This window comes from Amblyomma maculatum, chromosome 8 (assembly GCF_055883805.1).
Source record: "Amblyomma maculatum isolate TAMU_Amacu chromosome 8, ASM5588380v1, whole genome shotgun sequence".
Taxonomy (NCBI): Eukaryota; Metazoa; Arthropoda; class Arachnida; order Ixodida; family Ixodidae; genus Amblyomma; species Amblyomma maculatum.
This window is the reverse complement of record NC_139351.1, coordinates 93,139,655-93,151,325: the sequence shown is the minus strand read 5'-3', so window position 1 is coordinate 93,151,325 and position 11,671 is coordinate 93,139,655. Positions and strand designations below refer to the sequence as shown.

Sequence of the window (11,671 nt, the reverse complement as noted above, 5' to 3'; positions counted from 1 at the left end):
TATGACAAAGGACGAAGAATGTTCATGAGCAGAAAAGCAAATTTTAGCGTCTTTCATGACTTTATCCATAAAAAGTGCGGGTAAAGTCATGAAGGAAGCCATTTGTTCTAAAGCTCAGCGTTATTACTCTGCACAAAAGAAATCGATTTTTCACAATGCCCGATATAGCGGTGCATCGAATTATTTAAATTTCACATTCTTTATTTGTGCCAGGAACGCCAATAGTTGTGAAAGGCTAAATTTGTACGAAATTAATACCACAACAACCCCCCCCCCCCCCCCCCCCCCTTACGTCAGTGGGCAACTGCATATTTATGTGAGCAAGTGCAGGCTTTTTTTTTTCTTCTCGTGCGATGGCTCCACCCGAGGTTTCTCGCTCAAGTACCGAGGCTAATGGAAAATGCTTTGACTTCGCAAGACCATCACACTAAATATCACGATTATGCTATACAGGCATGCACCAATGAAATGTCCACACATCTATCATCGCATCTTCGCAAAAGCAGCTACGGGGAAATTGAGCGGACTATTTTGCATAATCTACTTTCTATACTGGTACTTCGGGTCCCCGTTCACAGTTTTTTTTTCTCCATTGATGCTGTCATGTGGGCATTCCTTCCTTAGAATCCTTTTAATAAAAACTGTTTACTCAGAAGATATTTAGGCTTCTTTCAAACACGGACACTTTTGGCACAGTCTTCTTCATGGCTTCAAACTGCCCTTTGGCACTAGCCACCAAACGTCCTAAACAAAACGTTAATAGGTAGTTAGCCAAATAATTAAAATGGTTCTACAACAAAACCTGTCCGCCGCAAATGAAAGCTCTTTCCTGCGATTGTCTTTTCTAATTTAAACTCTTCATTTTCGGAAATTGAACGCGTTCGCTGAAACACCCGGTATGCACAAAATCCACAAACCTTTTCCTCAGTCACTACCTGATCAACTTTGCTGCAGGAATGTTACAATATTTTCATTACCACAAAAATTTCAATAAATTTCCGAATCTGAAGCTCACGGAACATCTTTTAGTTGAATGCGCAGGCATGAACTATCACCCGGAGTGGATATTTAAATATGCTGTTCGAACGAATACCAGGAACAAACACGATTGTTTTTAAACTGATTGCTTGGCTAGTTAGTGCATAGCCACATAAAGGAAAGGTTAAGGAAAGGTGTCTTTTGTTGCGCTATTAACCTTTCCTTTATGTGACAATTTTTTTAGTCGGACGTCTGCAAGCGGCGTAAAGTTTCTTAACCGTGCATGTTATGGGGCGCCGCCTACGACCCCAGCAATCTTCGTATATATGAGGAAAAACTAGCCCTTAGTTTTCAAGACCTTTCCGTAGTTAAGGTGCTTTAAGGCTCTCCAATGTGACGGAAAAAGAAATCACGGGTGGTCCAATGATTTCTGAGCAAGACTGCACTTTTCGAACCTTCCTCTTAATTTGAGTTCTCAGAGTGAGCGAATTCGAGAAACGAACGAAGTAATTTTGAAAGGGAATGTTGCCCGCCACAGAACTGGACATCAACGTGATAGAAAATGTAGTCATACTTGTAACTATTTTCCTGGACTTCCGAATACCAGGAGAATTTGATGGAGAACTGTACCCTCGCTTTCTTTTTGTTGCATGTATAACGCTCTGGGTGGCCTTGCTCATTTCACTGCCTCTGGGGATTGTTGGCTGAAGGCATGCCAGGGGCACCGATGAAGGGTAAGGCTTCTTCCGGAAACTCGCCGATATAAGAGAGCTCGACACGCTCCATTATATAGTGCACAGGCTCGTCTTCGTTGTGTTGGTCTTGCAGATACAGTGGAGTGGGAGGTGTCCCAGTGCATGGAATGAGGAAGATGGCCTCTTCAATGCCATAGGCGTTCTCTGAACGGGACGCAGCGGGAGCCGTTGAGCCCGGAACGACGATCTCGGGATCTCCGTGCTAAATAGAGAAATAAACAAAGAAAACATTATTACAGTGGGCCACTTGGATATCGGTCGGTAGAAGATTACAATTACTGTATTTGGTTTATAACGACCACGAGGGTGCAAGCCTCGTTAATTTGAAATATACATTCATGTACACTTCAGGAACAGTTATAATAGAAAAAACGCCCAAGAATGAACGCGCAGTGTTCTGCGATTGACAGTTGATAGCTTAAAAATTATTTCATAAACTTGAACGATGGAACACGTATGTATGTATGTATGTATGTATGTATGTATGTATGTATGTATGTATGTATGTATGTATGTATGTATGTATGTATGTATGTATGTATGTATGTATGTATGTATGTATGTATGTATGTATGTATGTATGTATGTATGTATGTATGTATGTATGTATGTATGTATGTATGTATGTATGTATGTATGTATGTATGTATGTATGTATGTATGTATGTATGTATGTATGTATGTATGCATGTATGTATGTATGTATGTATGTATGTATGTACGTGTCTGTACCGGTCCCCCCGGGAAGCTTGTCTGCAGTGTCCACCACTAGACCCTCTCTCCAGTTCGGCTCGCTCTGTAGATGCTCAAAATCAGGAAACACACAAGAAACTTTATGCAAAAGAAATTAGTTGTGGTTTAGCTCTGGTTAACCCTAACTGAATTTTGAAAGCAACGGCGGAAGCTTCTTTTGTCTGCTACATTCCGTCCTATCAGCGTAAGGTGTTACATTATTGGGGACACTTAAGCTCATCCTTTAAGGGTATGACGTGAGAGCGTAAGCTACCAGCCCACATCTAAAGTCGCGCTTCAACCAAGCCGTATGGACGTGCCTGTGTGTCAAAGGGTAACGAGAATGCAAACGGTTCTGGCAGGCTGATTCTGATATCGCCCTCCCATATGAAAGCAGCGACAAGAGTTGGCAGCTCCTGTCTGTGCAATAGGAGTAACGTAAATTCAAATGTAATGACAGGCTGAATTTTTATGAGGAGACCGTAGCTACGCCTCTTCACGGCGTAGCTACGGCCGCTCGAGGTCCCGCTTTGGCTGCCGTATAGTATTGCTTTCGCAATAAAATCAGCCTGCCATGACATCTGAATTCCGGTTACCCCTATGCCACGGACAGGAGCTGCTAACTCGGGTCGCTCCTTTCATATGGGAGGGTGATATCAGAATCCTGCCAGAACCATTTGCTTTCTCGTTACCCCTACAACACGCAGGCACGTCGATACGGCTTGGTTGAAGCGTGACTTTATATGTGGGCTGGTAGCTTACGCTCTCGCGTCATACGCTTAAAGGATGAGTTTAAGTGTCCCCAATAATGTAGCTCCTTACACTGATAGGGCGTGATAGGGTAATAATGTAGCAGGCAAAAGAAGCTTCCGCCGTTGCTTTCGCAATTCAACTAGGATTAACCAGAGCTAAACCATAACTAATATTTTTCCGTTTCTGGCTTCAAGATGCAGTGGGCGTTTGAGGAGGGCATCGAACTTCTGATCTTGTGTCAGTCCGACCAAATTGGTTCACTCTCAATCCCTACGATGGGGTTGAAATAGAATAAACTCTAATTTTTCACATCAAATGCGGCACCGTTGCCTCCTATTCTTCGAGAGCACCTGGTCATAGCGATCGGTAGCCCTTTACCTGCACCCTGGCTGCCCCGTAGCGATGGTGCCACCACTGGACGAGGTCCTCGACCACTATAACAATACCGAAGATTATCGCCGCCATGATGATGCCGGTAGCCACAGGAGAGATGAAGTCATCTTCAGAGGAATCTGCGTTCAAGAAATACAACTATTTTACATTCCCGTTTAACCCAGCAAACAATGAGTATTTTCAGCTATGACGAATTGTATTCAAATGGTGAAGAAGCGCTCAAGGGAGAGGTTGCTTCGTTCAGTCTACTACAATTTAGGGTGGAAAATCGCATTGACACTCTGTTTCATCACAAAAGCAGCAGACTTCGTGAAAACAAGGGTGAAGAGGGGGTCATAACTATTGAACAGATTCTAAACAGAGCAGGGAGTTGGCTGGTGAGGACCGGTAGGAAGACCCCTTGATCCGACTTTCGGATGCATAACATTATTAAGGCGAAAGCCTTTAATGGCTCCTGCTGTCGTAGACAAAAATGTACCCCACTTCGGCGGCAGCTCTGATTGGCCGAGACGGGATGACGTCATAGAGGTCTCGACCAATCACAGAGCACCACCACAGTATGCGCGAATGCGTGACTTATATGGCCATATGGCAATCAATGATCAATTACTATTTAGGATATGTATTAATTGACTAATTAACGACTAATTATCAGTAATAATTCAATGACCTACTTACCGGCTAACTAATCAATCAATTAATAACTAATTACTGCCAGTTGCGTAGCAGAATGCGGCACTCAGGCACTACCTTAGTTGCTAAAGTCCCTTATAATTATTTCTTCGTCATGTCTTCACTACATACTGATAATACGTCGCCCTTCAGCATACTTTTGACCGATTTTTTGAGGTCATGTGACCTTTGTGAACTCATCACCGTCTTGGCTAATTTTGGAAATAACTGCATTAAGATTTTTCAGTTCGAACATATTCATCTTTAAGACATACACTATTTCGATTGCCGAAGGGGGAGTGAAAGGTTTGGTTTTGGTTTGTGGGGTATAACGTCCCAACGCGACTCAGGCTATGAGAGACGCCGTAGTAGAGGGCTCCGGGAATTTTGACCACCTGGGGTTCTTTAACGTGCACTGACATCGCACATCATACGGCCGCCTGCGGCCGCCGCGGCCGGGATTCGATCCCGCATCCTTGGGAGCAGTAGTCGAGCTCCCTAATCACTGCACCACCGCGCCGAGGCACAAAGATACTTTTCTATCAAGCATTAAACATCGTTCCAACTTGCTTAAGGACTCATAATCGCCTTAACAGTCCCATTATACCCAAAGCAAATTTTCACTGCAGTTGCCCTTCAACGGTATCGTGTTAAAGTCATAGTTATGCTCATTTAATCATCAGTAAAATGCCGGTGGGTGATGCTAAGTAAATTTGAATCTGCCCTGATGGCAGAATGTCGAGTTGTACATGTGATTTAAGAAAACAGAAGACCATATACGGATGCAGAAGGGACACTGGAAAACTCACACTTTTCGTGAAAGTAAGACTCGTGAGCCTGGGACAGAGCCATGAGGAGAACGAAGCAGACGACTGCCCTGATGCTGTGAGACATGAAATCCATGCCACTTCCTGTAGACTTCGATGTAGACTTCGTCGACCTCCGCAAGTCACGAGTACCTGTATCATATGAGAATGCAGTTTTGCACCAAGTTTTGTACTCACTCACGCAGTCCAATCAAAAAGGTTTTCTTTTTAATCTTTTTTTTTTTTTGCCCGTATGACAGTTGCACAAAGGAGGCACTGCTAGGGTATATTTTCGAGACCAGCCACACCCATCCCTCGCTTCTTATATTTTGCAATCAGTCCACAATGAAATTAATTTATATAACAAGTAATTATTTAAAGTGCGTAATTAAAATGGTACTTTCAGCCTCAGTGGCAATGGCTCGAACGGCTAGTCACTGTACCAGCCTCTCTTACATTTGCCTCAATAGTTCCCGCTAAAACAGTGAAATTGCTAGATAAGTTGCACTGGTACGCCGCTCCATATGGCATAAGGCAACGAGCTGAAGCTTCAAGAAAAACAAAAAGAAAAGAGAAAGCGAAAAGAAAAATAAAACAGAAAGAAAAATGTGTTTTCCGCGCTCACGGTCTTGCGCACATTTACCAAAATGGCCGCCTACGGTTGTCGCTTCCGTCCGTCGGTGTCGCTAGCGGTGTCACCCTCATAGGCTCCAGGAGCCCTACGAAGTGACACCGCTGATGCAAGTGAAGCGCAGAATAACGAATCGGTTTCGTGAAAAATCGACAGTGCTGAAATCTCCATCAGAATTCGTCGTTTTGCCTGTTGTACTCTGTTGAGCAAACGACTATCGATCGAATTGAGTAAAAGTATATATTTTTGCTGGAACTCACGAAGCATTTAGGAACTATTTGCCAGTACGGACTCACTCGAAGTAACTATGTTCGAAGCTCTACTCGTTAGTTGCAAGGCGGTCGGCCGTGATGTCATGGTATAGTTTGGCAGCTATTGGTTGGAGGGGAGTCCTTTGACAGCTGGATGTCGCTTTTTTCTTGACCTGTATCCGACTATATCAGCGAACATCACAACTGCGGATGGCAAAAATTTGTTACTGCGCTCACGGGAGTGAGTAAAGTGGCGAGGGCACACCACGTGACTCAAATTTGGGCTCGCAGCTTCATTTCCCGTTCCATTATTACCAATCTGCAGTCGCGACAGGCCGCAATATCTCGGTGGTGACTGATCAGTTAAGGCAGATCACCGCAAGCCCGCGCATAGTCCTTAGAGATGATGCCCATGCATGATAAGCATATTCGGCGAACGCATGCTGATACCAATTACACGCAGTGAACTTCAAAGTATTAAGGCGAAAGCCTTACTAGGTTACGTCGGCACCGGAAGTGTCCGCAAAATCTGTCGACGGATGTGACGTCATCAGTTGCTGACGTCACCAGTCGTGATCCGTAGAGCAGTGTGGTGAAGTATTAAAGGCAGTGATTGTTCAATACATTCATGGGCATTAGTGATAAATTGTGATGAGCTTGTAAATTAAGGACATTGATTAACGATCATTACGAGTAAATAATTAACTGTCATAATTAACTGAATTAGTGAAATAATCACTGTGAACAAGTAATTGTCATTGATGAGGAAATGTATACCCTAATGAACGAGGCTAATTAGTAGCTTTATGTGATGTCCTCAATCCGTGACGTCATGCCATACGTTTTATGACGTCACACATACAACCAACCAGCATGCATTAACAACGGGACCACTGGAAGTCGGGGTCCAGGAAGTAGGCCGAAATGAAAGTTAAAAAAATAAACACATTAAAATATAAAAACTACACAACGTCTTGGCAGCGCATTCTCCCAAAGTAGCTTCTGCAGTAACTGCTGAGTATTTTTTAAGATTCTCCTAAGCATTGAAACAGTTCAGGCCACAAACCAAACCTTGTACGAAGTAAGGTAAACTCCAAGGCCTACTCTGAAATGTGAGACACAGTGTGCTCCAGGAGCTTTCCTAGCTAGAATAGCATCCATGATGGAATTCTTCCGAGTGTTCATTTTCATCTGGGAATAAATACGCTGTCCACCATCGCCTTCCCGGAAAGTTAATGGGAGCTCTTCCCTACCGCCGATGCAAATCTTGAATTTTTGATGACTTCCACTTGACCGGAAATAACCGGCGACATCCTAATAAAATATGGAACCCTCAAGAACGCCTTCCAGACAGCATCACGTTACATAGGGCGTTACAACATCAAGTGCACTGGACCCCATGTTAAATGTCTTTCATTGTGAGTTATGACCCACTGCACAGTTCTAAAAATAAGGCGTCACATTACGAAAGCCGCTGCCCTACTCACAGCCTTGGCAAGGTGATGTCTTCGTCCCTTTGCGCCTCACTCCCGGAGTCGGTTCTGGAGCAGCACCGTGTCTGATGAACGGGGAGGGCTTCTAATGCGACGGTAACGCAACGATTCCTCGTAGAGTCCGCAAGGTGGCCCTACGCGAGTGCCGAGACAGCGACCGGATGCAGCGTCTCTCCTGTCACCTTTGTCTTCGCGTCTGCGCAGAAAGACTCTGCATTTCCTGCGCGCATATGAGCACACGTTCCCTTGTGACGCCCTACCCAGCTTTTGCGAAGCTACATTCAGCCCGCGGAGGCAGCTAGGTGTTGGCAACCATGGAGAGAGCGGCATGAGAAGGAGGAGGAGGAGGGTGTAGAGGTTCTTAAGAGAAGGAGAGTTGTACTAGCTGCATGCATCGGCCACAAGACACCGCAACCAGGCGGTGAGGGTAACAATGGAGGGGGTGCACAAAAAGAAAAATAATGTAGAGGTATGAGGGCTGTTCTGCCTTAGGCGCGTGTGTGTCCGTGCATGGTTTTGTCTTTCTGTGCGCACATTGATGACGACAGTGGTTGGGGAGCAAGAAAGGTATCATGTGCGCGGCTGGGCCTGGATGCAACCAGACGCAGATGCCTTCCCCACCCTCTTTGAGGCACCGGCATTCGACAGCACTCTGGTGGCGATCATTTTACGCTTCCTTCCTGTCTATACGCGCGATTTCGCTGCTGCAGTTTTATTCAAATCAAAGTCGTACATTCCATTCAACTAAGAACTGAACTGCAAGAAGGTGGAGAGCAGAACGACTTGGCTCTGGCCACCTAGAGGGTTTTCAAACAGCACAGAAGACGTGAGACAAATTCTTTTCAAGCTTCGAAACAATTGCTGGTTATCCCCAAGGCACAAGAAGGGTTTCTGTGAACACGTTCGGAGAGGCTACTTTACTTGTTTTTTCTTCGGAAAAACAAAACTCATAAGACGAGACGAGAGAATTACAAGCGCCCAAAAGCGCCAAGATAACACAAATGCATACTTTTGTGTATACGACTGAAGTTAACTGCTTCACTTTTCGTGGGCCATAGCACAAACACGCACTAAATGCAATCAACCTACGGACCATTTGATATCCGACGGTTTTTAGGCCGAGTTTAGAAAGATTACAAAAAGAACATCAGAAGGAAAGCATGGGAGAGGTACTGACTGTCCCTTAAGACAAATACAAATTTTCTTAAAACTATCACGGACACTCTCGTTACCTGCTGTGAAGGCTCAGCATTTAGAGGTACGTTTCGCTTCTATGGTGTGTTTCTTGAACCGAGTTAGACTCGGTTAACGCTCGATTTTACATGGATTTTGCCTTCCTTAGCGTTTTATTTGGGATTCTTAGTCGTTCAGACTTTTTCAGCAATGAATGATGACATGACGTTGCAGACAAAGAAGCCAGCAGCCATTGACACAAAGGAAAGCATAGCGGTTTTTTCGGTGTTTATGAATGTGTTTATGAATGTGTTTATGAATAATAACCATGAAGGTAAATGTGTAGAAAGTAGAAGAAAAACAACTACATGCCTTCAGTGGGATCCATACCTACGACCTCCGAATTTCGCATCCTGTTATCAGCCACACAGCTACGGCAAAGGCTGTTTTATCTTCTACCGTCTTAGATATTTATCTTGACTGTGACCTATCCTTGAGAGTGTTCGCCAGCGCCACCCATATAATGTTCAGTCGTTCCCGCCATGCCTTGCTAGCTGACGTCACAACTCTGGCGCAGCGGTTGGAGACCTAGCGCCGCAGTCGTTGTCAGTGGAGCAGCAGAAGGGGAGATCGCCCTCAAAGAAGCAGAAAGGGTACAGAGCCCATCGTTCAACCGGTCACGTGTGGTGCATTCCGCGGACGAGATTTCACTTTCCTACATTTGGGTGGTCCTTAGTGTTTCTGCTGAATATTTTTTCTCCTTGATGCAGTCGACGAAAGTCATTGGTCATTGTCAAAGGGCTAGCTGTAATTCATATTTGGGAAAGCTGTCCTCCAAAATGTGAAAAGCATTAGATCTGAAAAGATTGGCGCGTGGTCGACATGCAGACATGGGAGCAGAGTGGAAGCGTTGTGGAAAAGAAGGTTGTAATAATTAAGCTGTCAACTTCTGTGTCCATGAATAGGGGTGTCAAAATTTTGGTTCTGCTGTTGCTCTGGACAGAGGTTTATCCATGATGCGACGTGTTAATCCTTTGCGCAGTAATTGATGCCAGCTGGGCAGTCCCAAAGGAAAATTTTACTATTACTGTAGACATACGCAACAATGTGAAGTAGCCTATGCTTTAATAACAAATTTTTGTGTCACTGTAACGCCAATCGCTTTTGAAATAATTTTCTAAGTAAATTGGTTTTATTACGCCACACTCCGACTGCACTACTGCATTGCCATAATCTGGTCCTTCGCCCGAATTAGCTGTGTGTGATTATTGTATGGGCTGAAACGTGGAGGCTAACCAAGAGGGTTCTACTTAATTTGAGGACAACTCAGAGGGCTATGGAACGAAGAATGGTAGGGGTAGCATTAAGAGATAGGAAGCGTGCAGAGCGGGTCAGAGAAATAACTCAAGTTACTGAAATTCTAGTGAAAATTAAGAAGAAATGGGCATGGGCAGGACATGTAGTGCGAAGAGAGGATAACCGATGGTCGCTTAGGCTAACAAACTGGATTCCAAGGGAAGGAAAGCGTAGCAGGGGGCGGCAGAAAGTTAGGTGGACGGATGAGGTTAAGAAGTTCGCAGGGGTCAAGTGGATGCAGCTAACACAGAACCGGGTTAATTGGAGAAATATGGGACAGGCCTTCGCCCTGCAGTGAGTATAGTCAGGCTGATGATGATGATGATGATGGTTGTTTACGCGGCACCAAGTCCCTGAAGCTAGCCTTCCGATGTCGCACGCCTGCTTCCCCATTGCATTCCACAGAAATCGGGTTGGTTTGTGAAGACGAATTAGACAGGGACAGCTTTAGCGTTAATTCCTGGCATATCCCGCGCAAGCGTCGTCATCGGCGTTGAAGTCTATGACATGCGACGTGACCGCTTCTGGTCACGTGACCCTGCTCCGCAGCGACACAGAATGCATGGATGCATCCGAGCGCGCGCTCCCCGCTTGCAGAACATACTCTCTCCGCTTGAAGCTTCTGACAGGGTTAACTAAGAGCTCCCCCTGAAAATGACCGAAACATACGCGAAAGCTTCACTGCTGAAACATGACCGAAGTAAGCATAACTGTAGACTCATTTTAGTTTTGTTGCGAAAGCAACATTACGCCAGGTTTCGTCCCGTCGCGTAGTCAATGGCCGCAGTCACGAATGACCTTGAATAGACGAAGTCGAAGACAAAGAAGAAGAAGAAGGAAAAGAAGAAGAAGAAGAAGGAGAAGGAGAAGAAGGAAAGGAAGTAAAAGAAGAAGAGGAGGAAGAAGAAGGAAAAAAAGGAAAAGAAGAAGAAAAGGAGGAAGAAGAAGAAGAAGAAGAAGGAGGAGGAGGAGGAGGAGGAGGAGGAGAAGCTAATGCTTTCGCTCCCCATTCGGTTCAGCAGTGTTGAACCATTCTCATTTTTTTTTCCCAGTTTCTGAATATGAACCAATTTTCTGAGCTCAGCGTCTGCGCTAATCCGTAGTCTGAGTAATCACGTCAGATATAAGCCACATAACGTATGGCTTCAATGCGACGTCAACAGCGGACCGAGTCATGCATTTCCTGGCTGTCTTCGGCCGACGTCGGCATTATAATGTTAACGATAAATTTTTATGGTACAGTCCTTGTCAAAAGTTTCGAGCCCAGTAGGTCGGCTTCTGATCAGTGTAGTGGCGCTCATTTAGCATTCATGAAAGTCCTCACCACGTTAAAGGGTAGGGTAAGAAATCGCGTTATCTTGAGGAAATTTGAAATATTGTGAATTCATTGCGAGCTATCCAGTCAGGTTCAAAAGCAAACCCCTTGAACTCGAAACATTTAACAAGCATTGTACATGGATAGCTTCCGGCAAAGAATGACATGCCCGGAGGTATTTATTCTTTGCTCGAGGTGCAGTCAGTGACCAGTTTTTGAGCATTTAACTCCTGTTAAGCCTAAAGCACCAGGCCAGGGAAAATCTTGCACTCATTGTACCTCCATTGAGTACCCGGAGGGGGCTAGGGCAGGTAGGTCACCGCCGCTTGCGGCGGGGGCTAGCCTGCCACCGAATTTTTTTCT

At 45.0% G+C, this 11,671-nt stretch overlaps 1 protein-coding gene across 1 annotated transcript; it reads right to left on the bottom strand.

The window, feature by feature from the left end:
• Positions 1–338: 338 nt before the first annotated feature.
• LOC146181826 (uncharacterized) lies at positions 339–7,668 on the bottom strand. Its single transcript, XM_084575552.1, has 4 exons — positions 7,459–7,668; positions 5,093–5,242; positions 3,597–3,730; positions 339–1,935 (listed from the first exon to the last, which is right to left on the bottom strand). Exons 2-4 carry the CDS (start codon positions 5,184–5,186, stop codon positions 1,660–1,662), a joined length of 504 nt encoding a protein of 167 aa, XP_084431678.1. The 5' UTR covers positions 5,187–5,242; positions 7,459–7,668; the 3' UTR covers positions 339–1,659.
• Between the last annotated feature and the right edge of the window lie 4,003 nt (positions 7,669–11,671).

Excerpts from the sequence above, each read along its gene's own strand:
- LOC146181826 (XM_084575552.1), bottom strand. The coding sequence starts at position 5,186 with ATGGATTTCATGTCTCACAGCATCAGGGCAGTCGTCTGCTTCGTTCTC. Across the intron at positions 3,731-5,092 it reads GTCTTACTTTCACGAAAAGT|ATTCCTCTGAAGATGACTTC; the intron begins GTGAGTTTTCCA and ends TCTTGAACGCAG. Across the intron at positions 1,936-3,596 it reads ACGGGGCAGCCAGGGTGCAG|CACGGAGATCCCGAGATCGT; the intron begins GTAAAGGGCTAC and ends TTCTCTATTTAG.